Source organism: Haemaphysalis longicornis, unplaced genomic scaffold (assembly GCF_048455015.1).
Source record: "Haemaphysalis longicornis isolate Haplotype H1 unplaced genomic scaffold, Haemaphysalis longicornis Haplotype H1 scaffold_4, whole genome shotgun sequence".
Taxonomy (NCBI): Eukaryota; Metazoa; Arthropoda; class Arachnida; order Ixodida; family Ixodidae; genus Haemaphysalis; species Haemaphysalis longicornis.
Window position 1 is genome coordinate 89024861 of NW_027526361.1, and position 24795 is coordinate 89049655.

General features: G+C 48.3%; 1 protein-coding gene across 1 annotated transcript in view; it reads right to left on the reverse strand.

Annotated features, from left to right (window-relative positions):
* LOC144180427 (uncharacterized) overlaps positions 1 to 23830 on the reverse strand; it is a 44538-nt gene extending 20708 nt beyond the window's left edge. Inside the window, exon 1 of the mRNA XM_077708769.1 lies at positions 23466 to 23830. Within this exon, the coding sequence (XP_077564895.1) occupies positions 23466 to 23520 (55 nt within the window). The 5' untranslated portion in view covers positions 23521 to 23830. The remainder of the gene's footprint in view (positions 1 to 23465) is intronic.
* Positions 23831 to 24795: the final 965 nt, after the last annotated feature.

Sequence of the window (24795 nt, forward strand, 5' to 3'; positions counted from 1 at the left end):
TGAGGTGACGTCCAGCAAGGAAACGCCGCGTTCGGCACTGCTTAACTCTTCATAACAGGCAGTAACGTAGCCTACCCTAGCGAACAGAAATCAATTACTTCAAGCAACGAAAACTAATCCAAGCTATCCAAATTTTGCAAAGTAGCTACAAAACGACCAAAAAAATTACACCATCTTCCCGTGGGGAACCCTGATGAGGATGCGAAGCATCATGGGGGTGCCGTGTGGTTCCATTGTGTTGCTGTTATAACCACCTGTTATAACCGGTGGCAAAGGCACGCAAGTACTGTTGTGTAACGGTGAGTAGGCGGTGGTTCTCGAGGCGCCGAAACTCGTCCATCATGTTCTTGTCGATGTTGTCGTCTCTGTGGTAGAATCGGTGGTCTCCGTCAGCGTTGGTGAGGTAAAGGTTGTTGACGTTGGTGCACCGGCTGAGAGCAACGTACACGCCCTCCTCTTCGCAGCTTTGTCTTCTTCTCCTTCTTCTTCTTCAGCGGTTCCCCTACGGGAAGATGACGACGGTGGTTGAACGCGAAGCTATCTCGTGATGGATTCTTTGGTTGGCCAATCCCTATGGGCATCCTGCCACAATCTTCATCAGAGGCACTGCGGACGAAGCACGGACGCGGGACATCCCCCCGAGCAAGAGATGCTTCGCATCTAAAATGGCGCCAGCTAGCTTCGAAAGTTCGTATGTGGAGATGTGTTTTACCTTCCTACTGTAATTCTCTCTGGGCGAAATGTAGGTAAATAATTAATTAATTAATTAATTAATTAATTAATTAATTAATTAATTAATTAATTAATTAATTAATTAACGTCCTTCCTGGCACAGAGCTAAGGCGGAAGCTCTAGACCACTAAAATAAGGTAACACCGTTACGGTAGACGTTCAGTTCCGTGCCTTAACATTCGAATTCCGTCTGACAACATTCCAGCCATGGCTGCAACGCTGAGCCGGAGCGCCGTCGTATGGCCCTCTAGGCAGTGGGTTTATTTAGTAACCAGGGAAGTAAAATGACTCCTGGGTTATGAACGGGAAAAAGTCGCTTGAAAAAAATGCACGAGGTTATCCTTTCCATAACACGTTCGTGGCGCACAAACCCTACAAGTTTGTGTTATTCGAAATATTTCGTGTTTTGTAGTGCCCCCAGCGCTTGTTCGAATGCAAACTCTGCTTTATTCACTGAGAAATTAATAACTGTATGTTAAAATTTGGATTTTCCCGCTAAATCGTGTGTTTTCGTAGCTGCAATGACATCACAGACCGCTCTGCAGCCTAGGATCCCTTGATTCGCGCGTCCGCCGTACAGGGTAGAGACACGTACACGCTGGGGCCGCTATTTTGGATCGCTCGTTCGCCGCCGAAGCAAGTCATTGTATCAAAATCGCGCTAAAAGTATCGCCGCAACGCGGTTAACTGGCAAAGTTTGAATCAACTTACCTGTTACGCGTTGCTGGGTCCCGTGGGAAACGAAACGAACAACGCGCTGAGCACGTTGACCCAATCACAGCGGCACGGGACCGTTCAAAGGGTGTCTCCACCCTGTACGGCAGAGTTGGTATCGAGGTATTCGCGCGTTTGTTTACGTTACTTAACCTAGATGGCGCCACCATACCATGGCGTGTCGTTTTCTGCCTTTTTTTTGTTCTGGGAGAAAATCGTTTCGTGAAACATACTGCATACTCGACAAATATGTTAACGTGAGACACCGTCGCGTCAATCAATCGGCCAGTGTCGTCTGAGACAATCCCAAAGCCCCGCAGTCCTGTGCAGCTAAATAAGAATAGTGCGCGCAGTACCAACAGCAGCAGTACGCAGCGGTACTTCTGTGTTTACATGTGCTTTCCTAACTTACACTTACCACCATTCTTACGGCTTCAAAAAGAATGTGCCCTAAATTTAAGGCAAATAGCTCGTTCGGCAGGCTTATACTCCGCCTAATTTTCGTTTGCTTTTGCCGGCCTCCACCAATCACAGAGCTGTCTCGTGTGACATCATAGGTTCTGTTGCAGGAAATGAGCTAGTGGGTCGCATGGCCATTCCCTTTTTTCCTAATTATGTGGCTTATTCGACCGAAGTTTACGTTAAAAGTGGTGTCAGTATGATTCTAACGAGGCAATCTTTTGAATGAACCAAACTTGTGTTTTCTCTTCATGACTCCTTTAGGATCATTTCTCTTCCCGCTTGCCCCTTTTGAGACAACGTGGCTTCCTTTTGCAATAAAATATTTTAAAATAACAAGATACTATTATATATACGCACTCAACACATCAGTTTTAACTTCACTACAGCTTATTCTGCACGTAAGAGGAAGCATATCGACTATCCTACGTGCAATAGAATCCGCCTATTCAGCCGCTTTTGGGCAATTGGGAGCCGTGGCCAGGCCGAAAAGATGCTTCACAATTTCCTTTTTGTCTGCCATGCCCGTCTAAGCTGGGCGTCGCGTTGACGCCGCGAGAATGCGGTGAGGATAAGGAAGCGGCCAACAAACAAGGAGCAGGAAAGAAACAGGAAGAGCCTCGTCGCGAGAATATCTCCACCGACATCCCAGGCTTCTTTCCGTTGTGCGTGCCCAGTGCACAACTGTTTATCGCATGCAGCATTCACTTCAACCCGGATATAAAAACACTCTCTCACCATCGGTGCTGTTTTTTCTGTTCTCCGGAAGAACTCTTTCATTATAAGAAGGAAGGGGACGTAGATACACACAATAGTGGAACGATTCCACAGCGTAAAAACAGGTTGAAAACAGCACTGAGGAAGAAAATTGACGTCGACACCAAAATCGCGAAGGATATACTTCGCCTATTTACTTATTGTGGGCACACGTAGCTGTGTCAAGCAAGGTATCGTTCTCTCGTTGCCCTGTTTCGAGCCTAAGCTGTGTAAGCTTAAACTAGAGGTACAGGAAATCTCTTTTTCTCTATTTTATTGTTTCTCGCCTGGTCTGCTATTCATGTGAAATTCTGACGCCCTAGTATGTACCCCATTGTCGGCGTAGAGACAAAAAAAAATACCAGGCACAACGCCCCAGCCAGCCCCGTTTCAATATTCCTTCCTCCGAACGCTTTGCGTTTCTTCCGCATGGCTAAGCTCGCTGGCTGTTCAGTTCGTCGAGGCGTCTATTGCTGCTTGCTTCTTTCGTAGCGCAGATATCCCTGGCTGTCAAATTAAGAATCCAGTTCCTTTATCCTTGATCCCCCAACCGTTTCCTTTCTGCTCCGCGCCCTCTTCTCCTTCGACCGAACTTTTGTGCTTTCGTGAGTTTTCCACGCGTATATAAAATAAAAGTAGAAACACAAAGTGTGGTCCCCGCTTATGTGGTTTGAGTAAACTTCGAATTTCTTTTCAAGGAATTCTAACAAAAGCAACAGCAACATGAACGCAAAATCCTACTCTCCTTTGGAAATAAGCGCTCGTTTATACAGTTCGTATTGCGGCAAGACCCGCCGCGGTGGCTCAGTGGCTAAGGCGTTGCGCTGCTGAGCACGAGGTCGCGGGGTCGATTCCCGGCCGCGGAGGCCGCTTTTCTGATGGAGGCGAAAAGCAGAAACGCCCGTGTGTACGAGGCTTCGGCGCACGTTAAATATCCCCAGGTGGTCAAAATTAATCCGGAGCCCTCCACTACGGCGCGCCTCATCGCCTGCGTTGCGTCGGCGCGTTAAACCCTACAATCAATCAATCAGTATTTCGACAAGAGGTTCAAGCTTGCGGCAGTATGGCTGGTTGTGTCAATAACGCATCCATAACACATAACCCGCTCGGGTCCAAGAACCCTTTTTTTTTCTATTGCTAGCATGCTGTTAAAGTTGTTCTGTAGGCAAAAGAATATACCGTTTCATTAAGAGGCCAAACATTACCAATCCTCCGTAAGTGCGATAAGTATTTATCGTCGGCATTTATGACGGAATTGGAAATGTCTTTAAAAGTGTACATATATCTGCACGTTGTAATCCGTGCAAAATCATTGGAGTATATGCAAGTAAGACGTGCAACATATAATTGAAACAGCTGATGCTGTTCAGAGGTCATATCAAGAGAAGGTTTGACTCCGATTTATGCGCACTCAACAGGATATGCGGGTTAGCGTCGACAGGTGAAGACGCCAGCGAGGAACCCGAACAAAACACAGTCAAGCACATCGTACTCGTGGTTCTAGAGCTTCTTGACTGCGCGTTTGATCCCCCCGTCCATAAAACTCGGACTGCTGATGCAGATCTGCATTTCTAAGATCTTGTTTCTCCCGTGTTTTACTCTTTACTTTAACGATCACCTTGCAGAAGTTGGAAACGCAGGTATGTCAATGACGCATTGCGAAACACAATGGGAGCAGCACAGAAAAGAGGCCTGCAGGATACCGACGGTAACCCCTGAGATAGCGTAAGGCTACTTTATTTCACACTCTACGGGATGACATGTTTCCGCCTTATGAGGCTTTTCTTAGGCCGCCCTTTTTTACTTACCCACCGGGTAACACGGTCTCTTTTGCATTTTATTAAGAAGCAATCTTCCCTCCTTTGTCTAGTTAGGGATCCCCGCGTGAAATGCGGCAAGTTTTAAGCCTCCCTACGGCCCCACGCAAACGCATTTCACAGCTCTCATTGCTTTTTTTTTTTTTTTTTTTTTTGCTGTGAAAGAAAAGCACCACGGTACGCACGCAAATAATACTGCCGCCACAGTTTTTGTAGAATACTTAAGTACTAGTTCTGTCGGTGTTCGCTTCTGTTTCTTAAGGTTGTATTTACGCTACCGGGGATTTCGGCATCTGGTCTCTGGACTAGACAAGTGAATGCAGGCGTTGAGTAATAAAAATGTCGTGCGAGTTCTTCTTCCCCCTAATGAACAAACGCGTTTGGTAATGTACAGGAACGCCAAGGAAATGAACATTTGCTTTCGGGAACGAAGGGAAAAAGTTTCACCTAATAGATTCTGTGTATAAGCAACTAACTAACATTTTACTGCTTATAATTCAAACATGTATGTCCAACGTATTTCATAATGTGCCGTAAGCAGCCCGTGTGTAAAGGCTCCAACCTTGAACTCCCGCCAAATTGCCAAGCTACAAGACAAAAAAGAAGCGAAGATGGGGTCGTGTAAGGGGTTAAAAAATGGGATGTAACCAAAGGCAATTAAGCTTGGATTCTTTCTAAACATGGCGCTGCCTTTCAGGCGTTAGAACTACTATACTGCATGCATCTGGATCGATTGCTCCACTGCGGCATATAAGGCTCGAGGACCTAGAACATGAAAAACGATAACGTTTGCCTTGAAGAACAAAAAGTATCCCTCGCAGTAAGCGTATGTGAAGCACTTCGTGCAAAGACTTCTCGGCCATTTCCGCGCTGTATAAGCCGCAAGAGGCACTATTCGTGGATCGACGGACTAAGTGCGTTCAAGTTCGTTAGGTCTTCCTTCGAGCGACACACAGGGATATCGCTAAGAGGTCAAAATTTCCAAACTTTCTTCCACGGGTTACAGGTTCAAACGGGGAAGATGAAGTTCCCATTGGACTGTAAACTCTAGGATCGAAAAACCGAGCCCCTTATATATTTACTATTTAGATAAAGACGTGGTTCTGTGTCTGATCTCGAACTGCGTTTTCCATGCTCAGATGTCTATATCGCCCCGGGAACCAGTTCAACGACTTGATATCGGATTTGTGACACCTAAGTATAACCTGTCATTCACTCTGCGTGCTAAATATCCGCCATTTTTCCGCTCCATTCCAAGCACGTTTTCGCTGGAAATGAAGCAGCGGCGCGATGACGGGGCAAGTTTAACGCCGCATCGCTTCGCAACGGCAAGGTCCGGCGCTGTCTCGCCGGAGCTGTTACAGGGACCCTGCAACACTTTCGGTAAACGCTTTCCCTCTTTCCATTCCGTCTGCAAGTATTGTTGAAGCTATAGTTATCCCCAGCGCGGAGAGGCACGGCGTGATTTGCTCGTAACAGCAGATACGGCTTCTCTTCCTACTTTGCTTTGGTGACTTTCGTTTTAAAGTGGCTATCGAATGCGTTCATTGCTGCACCTGAAGGAAAGCGAGCCGATAGTCGCTACACCTCTGTAATGACGTAATTCCAGGGGTCGAAGAACTACAGAACGGAGAAGAGAGAAAAATCTTCTGAGCAAGTTTCCAAATTATCTGTTGGGCACAGAGCACTAATTTTTGGCTAAGGTACTTTGCGGCCCCCTGAGTGCTAGATGTATTGGTTGAGTACGTTCAGCAAGCATCTAGGATTTCGAAGAAAGTTGGAAAAGGTGTTGCAGGGTCCCTTTAAGAACTGGTCCCGACAATTCCTTCGTACATCCCTCTCTTCATTTAAGCCTTTTCTCTAACAGCGCCTCGTATGCGATGGCTGAGCACGCGTGCTAAAGTAATGGACGACCTACGACTAGGTACGAACAGCACGGAGGACATCGGAAAGAAAGAAGACCGAAAAATCAAGAGCTGCACGGGCAGGAATGCAGTATTAGGAGACCTACCATAAAAAGGGTGCGCCCAAATGGCTCCGCGACAGGAAGGATTGACGTTCTTATCAAGCCAGCCTCACAGCGGCGCTGAAAAGAGCCGAGGACGAACCAGATGAATACGAGTGGAGGAGACGACGCAGAAGGCAGTCTAATAAGGCCACAGAGGGGTGACAATAAAAGGACAGAGAGAAGAAGAGAGAGGGCGGAAGGTGGAGAAGTCGCGAGAGATTTGAGTGAGGCACTGGCAAGGAATTTGCAGCAAGAGGTCGATATTTCGTCCCTCCTTATTTTCTTATGCAGTGCGCGCTCAACCATTCGCTGCCGCATGCGAGGGTAAGTCGGCGACGATTAGAGCTGACACGGCGCCCAAAGAAGTCCGGAATAAAAGGAGGAAGCGGATGAGACGGGGCACAAGAATGGGGAAGAGGAGGGCGAATTTCACTTATTCTGCGTGTCTATGTTCTTTTCCGGCCTGTTCGCGTAGCAGCGAGGTTATTCAGGTAGGAAAGAAAGGCGGCTTGGAGCACGGACAAAATGTCAGCGCTGTCTAGCCCTCTCACTTGGCTGAGGTGAGAGGGCGACGCCATAGACATAAGAAAGCCGTGTAACCGTCCTCTATCGCTATATCGCAACCTGGCTATTGGCAAGGCAGACGTACGTTACTCCAACCACGTCATAACACCCCGCTGTTTAAAGCCTGAGCAGTGAAACCCGTACGGTCGTCTTTTGAACATGACAGTTGGCTAAGGCTTTCCTCAAACGTAGAAGGCGGAAATGGAGTCGGTGAAGTGTGCGAACCAGAGAGGCGCTCATAACGCCGCCTCTGGCGTCAGCGCCACGCAAGTTGCCTCCTTAATTCTCTTTTGAAACCTCTCGTTGACATGGCGCAGTTCCCCTCATTTTCCACCTCCCGTATTTTGGTGTAGTCTTGTTTTCTTTTTTTTCGTTATCGTAAGGTGCGCGCCCAAGCGTGCTATGTACCTGATAATTTTTTTGTCGATCGTTTCTGTGTTTGTAATCTTGTGTTACGAACGAGTCAAGTTGTGAATTTGTTCAACTTCAATTTGTCAATTTGCTGAACTTCCTTCAAGGGAAGTCAGGTATGGGCACAGGAATTTTGATATTTGGTATGTGTTTCGTAATGAGATGTTTGTAGTTATGTCGATACGCCACTGTTTAACAAAAATGGTACCAGCTGTCGTGATAACGGTCCCGTTCTGGAATTAGTTGTCTTGGAGACCTTGATAATGAATAGACATTCTCTGCCCATAACGTATCCTAGTTTTTATATCTCCGCATCTTTTAAAGCCAAAACGTACAAGTTGTTTAAACGGACGCCCACGCCTAATGTACCGAACGTAATCGAGGGAGTCCTAATTTTCAAATTTTTGTTCAGTGATCAAAAACGCCTTTACGCCTTTACGATTTTGCGGGTTCGTTTCCCGATGCAACAGCTGTGTTACGAACATGACACAGTAACAGAACTGGACAGTGCACACACGCTGTTGGAATGAGGTTTAAACAGTTTACAAATATCCCGTTCGTTATTTTCGTAATTAATCTGCACTGAACAATCGCTCTGAAAAAATTGTCTGACCATTGCGATACTCCCTAATGTGAATTTTGAGCGCAGCTGTTCAGCTGTTTCGACTTTGCAAAATATGCTGAGGCAAAGAATTTCACACAAACATTTACGAATGGTTACAGACCACTTTTCTTCTTAACGTGTTGCTCTTCTTATGCAGCGATTTGTTTCCATATATGGTATCGGTGGCCGCGTTCGTCGCACGCCTTAGTGATCGCGTCATCGGCGAAAACACGACGGCGCGCAATACTCGCACCATCTCGAAGGGGGTGACCGTCGCTAAGCTCGTCTCCCGCGGCACTGGCCGCGACACCCAGCTTTCCTCCTCATACTTTCGCCATACTTTCTTCCTCCTCCTTCCTCCTCGCTCTCTCTTCGTTGTCCTCCACGTCCTCTCGGTTTCATCGAGGGGCGAAGGCGAGGGACGCCGCGAAACCACAGGATCGACCGCACAGGAGCTCCGCTCTAAAAACTGACCTTCTCAATTTAAACTCCGGTGTTACAATCTTGCATGATGCGACAGCACTCGCTCCCTGCCGATACGGAAGCGAGAAACTAAATGGGGATGCCACGTAGTCATAAAACATCCCTTACAGCACACCCGGGAACTGTGGTTAAAAGGGCGGAAACAACCGAAGCTCCAGGAGTGCGGCAAGTTGGGCGAGCTAGAAAGACATCTTGGACGGAACCAGCGTAGAAGACACGCAGGCAGTCGCTGGTCTAACAACTTAATTTTATTAGGTAGAAAGAAAATATATAAGCATAAGGAACCACAGCACAAACAAAAGCAAAACCAAAAAGGAAAAAACAAAACAAGACTGCGGGGAGATGTGCAACTGAAGCAAAATGTACCAAAAGCGAACTGCCACGAGCGAATATACACGAGAAAAGCCCAATGACGACCCCGGCAGATAAGCAAACTCTCTTGAGTGAAGCAACACACTCGCTTGGCTAACGCACGTGTCCTCCCTTTCCGCAATGTGGGAATCTTCTAAAACTTCACGTGTGAGCTGCCTGCCGTGTTCGAAGAAAGTGGCAGTGCCTTGTAAATTCGGTGAGCAGCCACATTTGATGCAGTGGAATGACAAATAAGAACTGGCGGGACCCTTCAATGATAAATGATGCTCACGTAAGCGTAGATTTATGCAATGGCCCGTTTAGCCCGCTATGTTTCGTGCACAACGTTGCGGTTCCTTGTGCATACATATTTCCTTTCTACCTAATAAAATTAAGTTTTTAGACCAGCGGCTGTCCTGTGTGTTGCTTCTCTCCACCTCTGTGTCGTCTACGCTTGTTCTGTTCAGGAACAGAAACTCCCCTGAACGCCCTCGATCCATGAACAGGGCCCTACATGAACAGCGAAAAGCTGAGTCGGCTCTTTCTGGGGATCTCCTTAGCTGCTGACCCCGAAGGAATTCAGCAATACCCAGCGCTGGATGCACAACGTTGTAATAACGCTTAGCGTCCAGCCCTTCTTTCGGTGAGCCAGTTCTGACAAAGCGTCAGTTTCTAAGTTAACCTTCCCAGGCTTGCGCCTCGCTTTATTTGAGTGCGTTTCCTGAAACTAGAATTTTTTTCCGCCGCGGGGTCGTGCCTATTATCGGTAGAGAGTCTCGCAATCTGGCGCCAGCGGGGCTGCAAGGGTCAACGATCTGGACATGTGCGCCGTATTGCTTGCAAGCTCTATTCTACTGCAGATCACCGTACCGAAAGACAAAAAAAAAAGTGTTTTTCCAATTTAGCGAGTGGGCGCGATAAAACAATAGAAGAGGTAGCGATAAAACGTAAAAATACTACGCAGGGATTACTGCGTTACCCCGACGTTCTTTTATCAACAGAAAAGAAATAGGAGCTGCAAAAAATTTGGTAATAAAGGGACAATGAAGAACAACTATATTATTGTTTTATTTGAAAGAGGTAGTCTTCGACCAATCGCCCAACTCCATTCCGGCACCGAACAACGTTTCTTTAAAAACAGAAACAAACAAGCAAACAAAAGCAAATCACAAAAGGCTGAAGGTTTTCACGTTTACGGATGCAAAATTTCAGCAGTTAAATCACTCTGGAGGTACACAACCGGGTAGTACTTGTGCTAACTCCGTGATAGTATTCAAGCGGCGTAATCAAGCGGAACCACAGGCACCAATACAATCACACAATCAGCTTCAGCTGCTGTGGCTTTTGCCAACCACATAAACTAGCCAATGAGACGTCATAGGTGCAGCGCAAGAATTTAGTTGGCACTCTTCCATCTGTATTCGTTATGCTGTGGCTTCATTGCTTGAAGTCTGCGTTAAAGCTGGCGCAATTATCATTCTGACGTGTAAATCTTTTTAATCAACTGAACTTGTATATTTTCTCAGTCGTCTATAAAAACTGCTCACGTACAAAAATAACGCTACGAAGAGCACGCACCTGTCGGAGCATGCCCCGTATTTTTTCCGAGGGTTAAGTCCAGGGGTTCCTTCGGCAAGACTATAAAGTAATCAGTAAGAAATCTTCCCGTATCTGGAGACACATTCAAGACGACAGGCTGCTAGTACCGCCCCCCCCCCTCCCCCCAATAGGCCCTTTTCTACGCCCTCATAGTGGCTTGAATCACGTCCGTCTTTTAAAGGGACCCTACAACACTTTCGATAAGCGCTTTCGCTCTTTCCTTCGCGTCTGCAACCACTGTGAAAGCTATAGTTATCGCCAGCACAGAGCGGCACTGCGTGATTTGCTCGTCGCACCAGATACGCCAGTTCTTGTGGCGTTTTTTAAGTTGCTGTCGAAAAGCGTCCATTGCTGAAACTGAAGGAAAACCGGCCAACAGCCGCTGCATGGCCTTAGTGACGTAATTCGAGCCGTCGAAAAACGTCAAGACGGGGAAAGAGAGAGAAATCTTTTGAGCGACTTTCCAAGATATCTGATGGGTATTGAGCAGTAATTTTTGGCTGAGGTACTTTGCGACGCCCTAATTTAAGTACTGGGTGTGTTGGGTGACTGCGTTCTGCAAGCATTTAGGATTTCAAAAAAAGTTGAAAAAAGTGTTGCAGGGTCCCTTTAATTCAGTTAGAGTCGATGGGTTCACCTTAAGACGGAACAACGGTAGTTTTATATTTTTATACTTCTAGCTACAGCCACACGCGTCTCACGATGTTTATTTTTTATTTTTTCTACCGTTCATAGAATAGTAAGTCTTTAAGTAGGGAACGCAAGTCGCAGTGTGGTATGCGAAACTGAGTTCTCGTTTGCGATTTTTTTCTACTGCAACAATTTTTTCGTCGTGCGTTCTATTCCTGTTTTTTTTATTACTTTTCCATCTCTGGTTGACTTACTTGATTTACGTTCCTTCTCCTCCACAAAAAAGCAAGAGCGAAAGCAGGAGCAAGCGACACCATGAACCCTCAGCAGCGTCTCGTTAAGCCAGTGTTGTCGGTGGCGTTACGACGTTGTAGTTTTGCTCTTGTTCCCCCTTGTTTTTCTATTTGCTTGTTGTGTATCTAGTAATCTCTTTCCCTTTTGTTTTCATGGAGTCAAGCTCGTCGAGTTTAGCGCTCTCTTCCCTGTGCGCCTATTTTCATTCGTCTAACGCGCTGCTACAGATACGGTTAATCTTCCGTTTTGTGTTTCCTCTCGAGTCCAGTGCTACTCCATGAGTTTAGATTACATCGGCTTTCAGGTGTATCTTGTGACTCGCAAAAGGCTGCCAGTTAGTCAGCTCGAAGGTAAGTAAGCAAGCAAAAAATATATATATTCCGAGACAACGACGCGGAATAAGAGCAAGGTTTAAGCGGCATTTCCTTCTAGAGCAATTTTTAGCACTTACGCCCGTGTTGTTTCTATGTATTTAGACCGGCACTAAAGCCTGCTATGTTGCCGTCGCGTTTTCTTTGACGCTAACAAGAAGACATAGAGTTAAATACAGTGTTAGAAATGTTCTGGCAAACAAGCGCCGCTTTCTTTTAGGAAGCAAAAAAAAAATGCACCGAGACAGCGAAAAGCCATCAGTAAACACGAAGAACGACCCGCCAAGAGTCGAGGAGTGTGGGTCGTGGACGTATCATACATTTTGCTCGTTCAAAACATTTAAAAATCACTATTTCCACAGCGGAACGATGCCTTCCCGGTGGTCTCCTTGGTGTTTACGACCACTTGCTGGCCTTCTTTTCTCGCTCCATATATATGTTCGTCGGTGTACCCGTAAATTGCGTGTATGTGCATGTGTGTGTGCGTGCGTTTGCGCAGGTGTTGGTGTGTGTCAGCTGAAGGTGCACCATACAAAAATTTGTCGACCCTTGCTCCTTGCCGAGCATCGACAAATACGAATGTTCGTCGTTGGAAAAAGAACTTTCGCAGACACTTCTTGTGGAATTTGCAAGAACTTTACCCACATGCACACACATAGACGCCCGCACGCACGCACGCATCATAGAAGCAGCACTGAGTCCAGGGTTTAACGCGCCGACTCAGCGCAAGCGATGAGGCGCGCCGTAGTGGAGGGCTCCGGATGAATTTGGACCACCTGGGCATTTCTAACGTGCGCCGAAATCACGCACACACGGGCGTTTTTGCTTTTCACCTTAGTCAGAACATCGACCGCCGCGGCCGGGACTATAGAAGCAGCACTCTTGAACAATATTGCTCAGCTTTAGGCTTACTTCGTGGCTGCAACTTGGATTAAGCCACACGCTTTTCATTTGGGTTCGCTTTCTTTCATGGCATTTATTGTTATACTACTGTATTAAGCAACCATGTCTACCTAGACCCTCCTACACACGTTTTAATCATTGTGGTCCGGTTTGGGAACAGCTGAAAATGCGGCGAGATACCGATCAATGAATATAGGAGGGCGTCGGGAGCACGCTTGATATAAAAACTGAAATAAATGTATTTAAATAATCTACCAGTAATGGCAGGATAGTCGCGGATAGCCGACTCAAAAGCGAAGATTTTAAGTTCCGCTGTCATCGGTTGCGCGTTACTCATCGGGGTCATCTTGGGACTACCTTACTCCGCTTCAGAACGCCGTCGCCAGTGGTTAGTCGAGCTTAGAAACAGTTGAAAGCGTTAGGCACCTATTCGTGGAAAAATTCCCCGAAGTACCTGGTGCCTTTCCCATTACCCCCTTTCACTCTTCTATGTCCCTTCCGCCAGTAAAGAAGGGAAGGTGGAGTTCATTTATGGCACTGTCAATGATCTGTCGCAATGTCTTTCTGGGGAGATGTCCAGTGGGGGATGATGCCGCGGGAAGATTGCAGCAGTGTGTGGTGCCTCCAGGCTTAATGAGGGGATTCTCACAGGAACGCCTGTACAAAGTGGGGGAGAAGCCGACCGGGGAAGGGAGGACAATGGAGGAAAGGCCCCGTTCACTCCTGCACTGGCAGAACCACGTCTTTGTCTGCACGGGCTAGCATATCCATGGTATCTACTCGCTGTATTAAGGCGAAAGCCTTAGATGTTTCGTGTAACGCGACAGATGACCGTCGTCGGCGTGGTCGGCGTTGTCGGCGCCACCGCGAATGCTACCAATACGGCCGCGGCTGTAAACAGAAAATGAAAACTTTAGCATCGCTTCCAAAAGAAAGTTGAGAAAAAGTCGAACGCTTTCCCGCATCAAAACTTCGCCAAAAGTGCGTCAAAACCTTCGCTGAAAGTGCGTCCAATCGACCGTCAAACCTTCAAGGACCCCAATCGCCAACGAAGAACGAACCCATGCGACCATTTTTCGCACCCTAAGTAACCGCATCCTGCCTACGATCTAAACGTACAGTCATGGACAAATGAAATGTGAACGCAGAAATGTGAACCAGAACAAGCAAACTTGAAAAAAAAAAAAAACTACGCCCACCTCCCCTCGCGGGAACCCTGGTGTGATGCGACGCTGAGGGGGGTTCAAGCGCAAGCGGAGAGCAACCGTCGACCGAAAGGCCGCCGGAGAGCGCCACACCGGTTATATGCGCAGCGCGCCCGAAGGAGAGGAGACCGCGGAGAGAGAGAGAGTACTGCACATGCGCAGCACCGCGCGCTGGGCCGCACACCCGCAGATTTGAGAGAGTGTGTTCGCTCTCACCTGGGCACGCGCCGGCGCCAGTGCGTCTGCCGCGGCTATGACGCAACACAATCCAACACAATCCACTTTAATCCAATCCAAATCCAATCCAAGCCAAGCCAAGCCAAACCAAACCAATCGAATCCAATCGAATGCTCCTCGCCAGAGAGTGTCCGCTATCAGAGAGGAGAAGGGGTGAGCGGAGGAGAGTGCGGACGCCGACGACGACGACGGACGCACGCAGGAAGGACAGGGGCACCGACAAGAGATGCTCTCAGCGTCGCATCTAAAATACTGTTCGTTGAGGTCCAATAATGGCGCGCTATTGGTATGTTTGGGAAGCCACATTTCCCAACTTTGTTTTTGTAACTAAGCCACGCGTCACTTTGACTTGAATGGAAAGAAATGACGCTATTTGTGTGTTCCGGCTCGTATTTTCGCCTTCGAGTTTCATTTGTCCATGACCGTACACCGATACGTTGTTTCTGAAAAAGGTATTCTATTGTACTCCTTTTTAAACATCGATGCGTGTATTCCTTTTTTGCAATTTTCAGGTAATCGTTTTGACACAATGAAAGCCCTGTTTCAAGCGCGCGCCGTGTGTCCAGGACGTTATCAGAGCTTTTCAGTCGACCAACCGGTCTATCGGAAAATGCATTAGTTTCTTGGCAGGACGGCATCGGTCCCACTAAGGAATACTTCGCTTTGAAAAACCAAAACACAGTTGCCTTAATGTCGGAGTTCACCCCGAGTCTACAGAGCAAGAGCCATGCGTGTCACCACTGCCCCAAGTCGGCACCCTGCCAGAGAGGACAAGAGTTAACCTGGTGCGTGTCCCGTGAGTGGTGAACGGGATGGCACGGGAGTAGAATCGGTGCATGTGCAGGGGAGACCTCACTGTTGGGAATCTACAGCGTGAATTGCAGCCCACCTGCCTGTCGAAGTAGTTGGCGCCCAGATGACATGAAGGCTAAAAAAGAGACGCAAACGCAATGTATAAGGAAGAACTCGTTGGTAACTGTCGCTGGCTTTCGCCTTCAAGCCACGTTGGCAGACTTAATTTCCCGAGGATTTTCTTTCAGTCCTTTTTTTAATGCGAAAGGCGTACTTCCTAACTTTAACGTCGATAGCGAGGATAATTAAGAGGCAAGCAAAAGCAGCATGGTGAGACGCCTCGTTGCTGCACTTCAGGCAATCGTCTTCTCGCACATTCGCGGTTAGGCTTCTCTTTACCGCGCTCCGCACCGCCCCAGGTAGTCCCAGCTTGAACCTGGTAGTCACAATCCCTCGCTGGTTTTGTACAGAGAGATCGAACTCCTGAATATGGAATACATAAGCCGCAACCCTTCGCACATATTCTTGCAGGATTATATTATGGCACCACAGTCTACCGGTACGCGAATTCACACAAAAAATGCCCGCCAGCTCCTTGAAACAAAACGCTATTTTCCTTGATGTAGGAAAAGACAGTAAAGCTGTACATAGTGCGTAGGCGGCTGCAGAACTTGCCGACTAAAGGCAGTACGTTTGCGGGCGTGTAAGCGTCACCTGCGTATTGTTCCAGTGACCGAATTTGGTGCCATTTCTGCAGTTGCACGTCTACGCTTATCACGGCTTTGTTTTCCAGCATAATAGCACAGGGCTTCAAGGAAAGGCTGTCCACTTAGAACTCATCCTAATGATCCTAAGGCGCGTATCTTCGGCAGACAGTTAAGATTCAAGGATGAATTATGCATAATAGGTTTTGCAAAATTCGTCAATATTAAATCAGGTCGCAAATGTGGTTCGCAAAGACATGCATAGCATTAGCGTAATATTCTCGGCAGCCAGATATTATTTGAGGCTGTGTCGTGCGAATAGCGCTGATAGAATTGTACAGTGCCGATTTGCATCCGAGTTTTGTCTAACTTGAGCCGAGTACGCGACAGCAGGTCATTTATTACTCGCCGCCTTACCGCTCTGCACTCAATGCATTTTGGAAGGCCTTCTAAAGATGGGGCTAAACTATTTGGAACTCCGATTCTACTTTGCGTTGTTTTGTTATAGATGACTGATGATTAATTTCGGCCAACTAATGGTCTTTCGGGAGCTCCATAGTTCAATCTTGAGCCGGTCAAACCTCGTTACGTTTAAGTTCACAGAATCAAGAAAAAAGACCACAGAAATAGAAATGGAACAAAAAGAAGTTGTATATCTTCGTGGCCTCTTTTGTGTGTTGTAGCGTGCAGACCGGTGTAAGTGGATATGTGTATGCACGGCCGGGCTAGAGCGGCAGCGTGCGCGGGTTGGTACGGCCTTCGCAAGGAGCCTAGTTCCTGCTTGCGGCCGCTGGGAGGAGCCGGCGCTGCGAGCCCACTCTGCTGATGCGCGCGTCTCCCACTCCGCGGGCACAACAAGACAACTCTCGTCGAACCGGTTCGGTACGTAATTTTGTCAAACCCGAACTGAACCGGAAGGAAGTGAGTTCGTCTGAACCCGAACCGCAACCGAACCGTTATATTTTCCGGTTCGACAAACTGCGTAAAAGAAAACAAAAAGAAGAACGGTGGAGATGGCCGTATTTTATTATTACAGTTACTATTACAAGATTCTGCATTTGTAGATACGTGTTCAGATTCACGTACTCGGATCTCCTCGGGCGCAGCTCCCAGGCTGGGACAATTTGGAGGGGATCAGGGTGAAGCTCTTGTGAGAACAAAGACACCATATACGAAACAAAGGCAAGCCGCACGCTCATCCCGTCCGCAAGCAAACGAATAATGAAGAGGAAGCCTCTTTTTGACAAAAAAAAAAAATCAATGCGGTGCGAAGTTGCTACCGGACGAGCCTGCCTGCCTTGCCAAAGTATTAAGAAAAAGTGAGACGCGTGATCTTTCTAATCCGTACCAGGCGGGAAAGTGCAGAACGGCCTGATTGAGGCAGGTGCTTCCACCCCGAAATCGGTGACATACAGTTATGATAGAAAGTCAAGCACAAGCGCAGCTTTTCTATGTCCTCGTCGGTTCGCCCCATTCACCCTCAGCCCGCTCTTATCCTTCGCCTGTCTTTTAACTTTTATCTTCAACAGACAGAGTCGGTCAACATCGGCTTTGGGGATTATTTCCTTTCCAGAGACGCCCAGCGGAGGCAGCAGAGGACAGCTTCGTAGGAGGGAGCGCTGAACCTTTGCGTCGTATCTGTTGCACTGTGGCGTGTTTCAGCCGCGAATGTAAGTTTGGGTGCAAACAATCTAGTGACTCTACCCCTCAAGCAAACAGAGGCTCGCCACCTTTTACTACCGGACTCACAGGAACAAATATAAAAGGGGATTCGGCCGGTGTTGCACACACAACCATTGCTTACAGGAAGAAAACGGAGTCTTATTTCTATTTATCTCTGCCCGGTCACGTAAGAATTCGTTGCACCGTAATATGAATTAGGCAATATAATTAAAATCAAGTAATTTCCTAGGAATAATGAGCATCTTTGTCCATCTGCACCCCTGTTCCCCTTATTTTCATCTTTGCAACATGCATGTGTCCTTGGGCACTAAGCCCGAAGTATAGGTTTTATTCACTGGCGAGGCATGCATGCAGGCACCCTTGTGAGTGCGCCGTGAATGGTTACGTCGGGCTCCGCGGGATGCCGGTACTTGTCCTTGCTAAGCAAATGATGTGTGTTGGACGTTCCAAAATCTACCCCACCGAACGCAAAGTAGATCAAGACCTTCTTCCACACAACCTCACCGGCTTCCGCCCCGGCCTCTCCACTCAGGACACCCACCTTCAACTACACAATGACCTAATTATTTTCCCATCCAAGAGTGACAGTGCGGCTATCCTAGCCCTCGACTTGCACAAAGCATTCGATAACGTCTCTCACACCGCCATCCTACGGTCTCTAAATTCCCTCAACCTTGGATCACGCACTTACTACTACGTCGCCTCCTTTCTCAGTAACCGCAACCCTTCGCCTAGGGCCCGTTACGTCAGACCTCTGCCCCCTACCACCAGTCGGCACCCCTCAGGGTTCGGTTATATCCCCCCTTCTCTTTAACCTTGCTATCATCCCTGTGGCCACCGCCCTACTAACCATCCCCAGCCTACACGCCGATGACATCACCTTCTGTACGACCAGTGGCAGTGACGCTCAGATCGAAGAGACGCTGCAGCTAGAAGCAGGAACTGTGAGTACAGTCGCACGCACCATCGGTCTATCATGTTCACCGCACAAATCATAACTTCTCATCATACATCCCATACGTTCACACCCATCCACTGCACCCTCCATCGCCGTGCGCATTGATAACACCCGAGTGCCTATCGTCCACTCCATACGCATACTTGGCGTCACGATACAAGTTACCGCGCCAATTCGCTCACCTTCCAACGACTCCGCTAACATACGCTTCCGACCATAGGACTCCTCAGACGTATTACATCACGGCACCACGGCCTGACGGAGCTCGAGCGACTTCGGCTGCTCCATGCTTTCGTAATCAGCAGGTTCAAGTACCACCTCCCATACTGCAGGCTCACCGTAAACGACAAAGCCAAATCGGACTGCCTTCTCCGCAAAGTCTATAGGGCTGCTCTTTTGCTTTCACCGAATGCCCCTACCGATCGCCTCCTTCAGCTTGGCGCACATAACACTACGTCTGAACTCATCGAAGCCCATCGCACGGCCCAAATCCAGCGACTGGTCCGCACCCACACTGGGCGTTCCATGCTCGCTCGACTCTCCATCTCAACCCCTATCCTCCCCCCATCATCCGTCCCCATCCCCCGAGAATTTCGCCAACTCATACGAATTAAGCTACTGCCTCGCAACTCTCACCCCACATCTCATGCGGCCAGACGTGCTGCACGCGCAGCGAACCTGCAACGCCTGCACTTCCCTTCACCTCATGCCATCTACGTAGACGCTGCTAGCTACCCCTCCCGAGCTGCATTCTCCATAGTAGCGCTCTCCGAGGATAGCACACCTCAGGACTCCCTCACTGTCCTCACGAGTTCAGCCACAGCGACAGGGGAGGCGACCATACCCCTCGCCCTAGCCCAAGACTCCTGTCCATACACCATCCTGTCAGATTCGCAATGCGCAATCAGAAATTTCCAAGCTGGCAGGACATCCAAAATTGCCCTCCAAATTCTACCGCGAAAATCACCTCCTCAACCCTCGGTCTTGTTGTGGGTCCCCGCCCATACAGGAATAGGTGCTAACGAGGAGGCCAACCGAGAAGCTCCAGCTATGACTACCCGAGCAGGCCCTTCGTTGAAACCAACCACGGCCTTCCAAGCTCACAGGACATTCTCATCTCGTACTGGGAGATCACACAACTTTACCGCCTCCTCTGCCGCCACTATCCCCCCCCCCCCGCACCCCAGGTTCACACAGAAGGTGGCCAGAACCTGGCGCCTCCTCCAAACGCACTCCTTCGCCTGCAGAGCCTCCCTCTCCCACTCACACCCTTGCCTGTTCCCCTCCCCACTCTGCCCACTCTGCGGCGCCCGGGACTCTCAACAGCACTCTCTCTGTGACTGCCCGTGCTCCCCTTTTCCCCCTTTCTCCACACCCACCCACTAGAAGCAGGCCCTGCGGAGCTCGACCCTGAAGACCCACACCACCCTCGTCTCCAGGGCACAACAGGTCGCGGAGATCGCCACCTCCTCCCCTGACCCAGCTGTAAAATAAAGTTGTTCTTTCTCTCTCTCTCTCGACTCCAGTGTGAGAACGATTAATAACATCTTTGTTTACACCACCGTTGAGAATCTGGTTGAAACGGAGCGGACGACGCACACCGGTGTTTTCTTTTTTTTTTCTTTTTTTTTTTCTGCGACGTGCAGGCGCAGGGACACAAGCCGCGCCTCGTCCGTGGCGCTTCGGCCTTGTCCGTGGCCGTTTTCAGTCTTGCCGAGCAAAGAAATTGACGGCTAAACTTTTCAGTGCAGGCCCTCTATTGCAGGCAAACGCTCAACGACTCGCTGCTTCCATTATCACCACTTCGACCGACTTATTGATGTGCGAGTTCTTACACCAGCTTGCACAACTTTCTTAGGCGTAGCTGGGGATTTTGCTTCATGCTTCTTTTAACTGGTTGTTGCCCTGTTCACGAGCAGTTCAAGCCATGAATCTGCATTGCCTGCAAGTGGACAGAGAGAGAGAGAGAGAGAGAGAGAGAGAGAGAGAGAGAGAGAGAGAGAGAAAGAGAGAGAGAGAGAGAGAGAGAGAGAGAGAGAGAGAGAGAGAGAGAGAGAGAGAGAGAGAGAGAGAGAGAGAGAGAGAGAGAGAGAGAGAGAGAGAGAGAGAGAGAGGGAAACTTTATTTAGAAAACCGTGTTATCGAACGAGAGTGGCGGCGAACCAGAGGTCCGTTGCTACCGCCAGAGCCCGGTAGGGGACCAGCACTTGGCTGGACTGCCCGGCGCTTCCCAGGTCCTGTTCCAAGCGTGGCAACGACTATGGCGAAAGCTGGAGTTGTTTTTTGTTTTTTGTTTTCTTTTTTTGCTAAAGTTACTGCGTGAACCGGGGACTCGGCGGTCTCTGCGAGCACGCGCTCACGAGCGCTCGGCATTTTCTTGGTATTTTTCCTGCAACACCGAACATACGGCCAGTAACAACAGCTCCGCTGTTGATAAAGTAAATATATCGTACGCATCACTTGTGATTCGTGTCTTATGTCCTGCCACTCCGTAACAATATTTCAGTATTATTCTCCATCGCTTTGCTAGTTTTTTGTTCTACTCGTCGTGGTGACTAAGTGGCAAAGGCATTGTGCTGATGTGCTCAAGGACGGGGGTTCCACCCCGGCCTCAGCGGCCGCTGTCACCAACAAAAGATAAGCAAAAACGCCGGTGTGCCGAGATTTCGGCACACGTTAGAGCATATAGGAGGCTATGGTTAGAGATACCCTGGTGGTCAAAATTAATCCGGAGCCCTCCAGTACGGCGCGCCTCATAGTGCAGGTGTATCTTCGGCGCGTTAAACCCCGGACTTTGTTTTTACTGTCTCGTTTTTACCTTAAGACGCCACAAGAGGCGGAATGGAGGGAGAAAAGCCGATTTTCGCGCTTCTCGTAACAAAGCTGGGCATCCAACGTGCGTAGCAACGTGGACACGGGAGAGACAGATGCAGGCAACAATAACTTTTCCAAAATATTAATTACTTTTTGAATACATTCGCTGCTTCATTCGATAACCTGTTTCTAGCCGATCTTGAGATTTACTGCGCTGCAAATGTGGGCCTGATAAGGTTAGTCAACGGGATTTACTAGCGGGCCTGCTTCAGATTCTCCGTTTGAAAGCTAACCCGCGGATTTTAGGGTTGCGGCGCGTAAACCCAGGACTGCGAAGCTTCGTCACGGTTTCGGAGCGGTGCATTTCCGCTTTTCTGGAGCCAGCACCTGTGCCTTGGTGTTGTTTCGTTCCGCCAGCGTGCAGGAAAGTGAGGATTTTTCATGCGTAGCCTTCTTTGCCTAGTACCCCCCACCTCCCCCCTCACCAGCCAGGATCATGTAACGCCCGAAATTTCCACAAAAATGCTGATTTGGAGGAATTAACGCGTTAATCGTCATAATAGCGCAAATGGAGATAGGTGGTAGGATAGGCTTTTGAAAAACCAAAGAAAAAGAAAGAGAAGAAAATAGCGGAAATGGCCAACCATGTAACTCCCTGAATTTCCACAAAAGGGCAGATCTGGCTGAAGTTACACCTCTGATCGTTATAATAGCTTGAATGCAGATAATAGGACAAATTGAATTAAGAAAAACCAGAACATTTAGCTGTAAAGAACTCACTCTAGACAAGCGACATAACAATGTTACGCATTTCTGTAGATTATTTTTTCGATCGGATACTGTTCATTTAAGTAAGTGCTGTTTTATGCATTTTAGGCGGACCTAGCCCATTTCATGCGTTTTAGGCGGACCTAGCCCAATCGACAAGTCTTTTTTTGGTTAGCGTGGGTAGGTGCGCAGTCAGTCAAAAATCCCGGGCCATCCCCACAAACGTGAATCTGGGGAAGGGGTATAGAAGGTGTAAGGGGTCCGCGTTTGGCGGGACTTCTTGGATAAAACGTGAACTCTCAGAAGTAAAATATATTTCATGACACATCTGTTATACCTCAGTCGGAACGCTTGTAAACCAAGTAAACCACGACAAAACGTAAAGAAAAAATAACTAATGTAGGGGCAGACCGAGACTCGCAAAGCATTTTGATAAAGTTCCATCCGTAGACTACAATGCGGCGACGACGGGGTTTCGATTGCCTCAACCGGTGAAGAAGATCCAACATTGTTTGCATATGCTGCTGCGCAACTTGGGAATAAAAATGGGCCGCGTATCTGCTCCTTTCGTTGCAAACGTCGACTAAAGAAGATAGTCTTTTGTTGACATTTGATATATAAGTGCCTCCCTTCGTTTTCCCGCTCACCTCGCATGCTGCTCCTTTCCCGTCGCCCTCCTCCCAAGATAAACACCCTGGAGGTTTGTTGAAGCCAATTTAAATTTACCCTTTCCTCTGCCACAGGCCGGGTGCTGCCGGTGCCTAGATGCCAGCGCTGCCGTACGGCAGAGACGTGCGTGAATCTTGGCGCCCTACTTGAACGTTTATAGAACCACGTTACCCATCTCCACGTGCGTTCCTAGCAGAACGTGGAACATATCTAGTAGACCCTTTTGTAACTGTTGCCGTTTGAGTTATTGAAATGCCGCCAGAACCAGTGGCGGTGCGGGCGACACCAGGCGACAAACTGATTTTTCTTCCTGCAGTGGATGGAGCAGTTCATTTGGAAATCAAGCATCCCTGATTTTTTTATAACGAAACACTGCAAATATAAATTATGCATTTTTTATGCCACACATTTGCGTAATGTTTTGTTATTGTTCAACAATGTTGACAAGTATGAACCTTGCCACCGTACTTGGACGTTTAGTTTTGGCTGTGGGTATATGAACCTACTCAGGAACTTATGTTTCACTTTGGCCGGGTGGCTGAACCGAGTTACAGACAGACAGACAGACAGACAGACAGACAGACAGACAGACAGACAGACAGACAGACAGACAGACCAAACTTTTCGCGTATAAGGGGCCCAGAAAGACTGTCGTCTTTAATACTTCAGTCAATCAGTCAGTCAGTCAGTCAGTCAGTCAGTCAGTCAGTCAATCAATCAATCAATCAATCAATCAATCAATCAATCAATCAATCAATCAATCAATCAATCAATCAATCAATCAATCAATCAATCAATCAAAATCAATCAATCAATCAGTCAATCAGTCAATCAACCAATCGATCAATCAATCAATCAATCAGTCAACCAATCAATCAATCAACCAACCAATCAATCAATCAATTAATAAAACTGTTCGCATATATACATAATGCTCACCTCGCAGCGACAGGAGCAAGATGACAAGTAGAGTTACCGGATGACAGTACATCATTGGGTGGCGGCCAGCGGCGACTAACGCGGCTGTCCCTGCGCGGCCGCATAGAGATTGGCGATGAGCGCTACTGCACTGGGAACACCACGAATTCGCGCACTTTCGGCCATCACGTCACAGCGTCAGCGACGACAACCCGGCGCAAACATACACGGTGCTCCAATGTTCGCGGAGAGGCGTGGTCCGTTTACCAAGAGCGCAAGGAGCACGCAGGCACTGGCGGACGGCACGGCGTAGTCGATAATGCTTCTCTTGGTGGGCCGACCCGATCGCGAGCGAAAGGGGGGCGTGAACTCGGCGTCGCATCTCCGGCCGCGGTTCGGAGTTTATTCCCGCTCGCCAGTCGATCGCGGCTTCTTTTGAGGCCCCGCGCCTGTCCACGTGGTCCTGTGAGGGGCCCAGTGACGTCAGAGACCTCCCAGAACACAGTAGTGCACTCTCGCGGAGCACGAAACAGGTTCGATGCGCGACGCTCGTGAGATTCAGCTTCCAGTGGCGGGCCCTGGGATCGGGCCACGCTTTCCCCTCAAACAAGATCGTTTTATTGGGAGAACACGCTGCACTTTCGTTCCGCGCGACATGTGCTCAGTATTTTGGGCGCACTCTGGTCTTACCCTTTTCTAACAAAGGCGTCAAATCGATGCCGATGGCCTTTTTGCGGCAACGTGCCGTGGAACATCAATACAGGAAAAAAAATCATCGGCCATTTCACTTAGTGAAGGTGGGTGATTAGAGAAGCTTTTTTAAATATCACACGACATAGAAGATAATTTAGGTGAAAGGTCTTAGTTAATTGTAACTCACCCACTGATCTTAAAAACGGGGCATGTTGATAAATAATCTACTCAGGATACATATTCAAGTGGTGAGACTTACAACCTTGACGTATGAGCTGTGGTTTGGTCTCCCAAATCTACTCAGGATGCATATCCAAGTGATGAGACGTATAAGCTTGAGGTCTAGCCCTGGTATTCGGAGTCCTCATTGAAATAGATTTCCCCATGCATAAACATTGCGGAATCCTCCCATCAGCCGAGTTGAGGGAGCAAATGAAGTGGAGTGGGTACTCAGAATACGGCCCCAAGTCATGTTTCGAACAGCGTGCGACTCTGTGGGCGGCCGCGTGACAATAGCACCCACACCAGGTTGTTCCAACGCCTCACGCTATGAAACGCTTTGAGCTTCTAAGAAACGTGAAACCTCGGGAGTCTCTGTTCGCGGACATGAAAAATACATGGAAGCCAAGAGATATTAGCCTTGCTTAAAAAATAATTA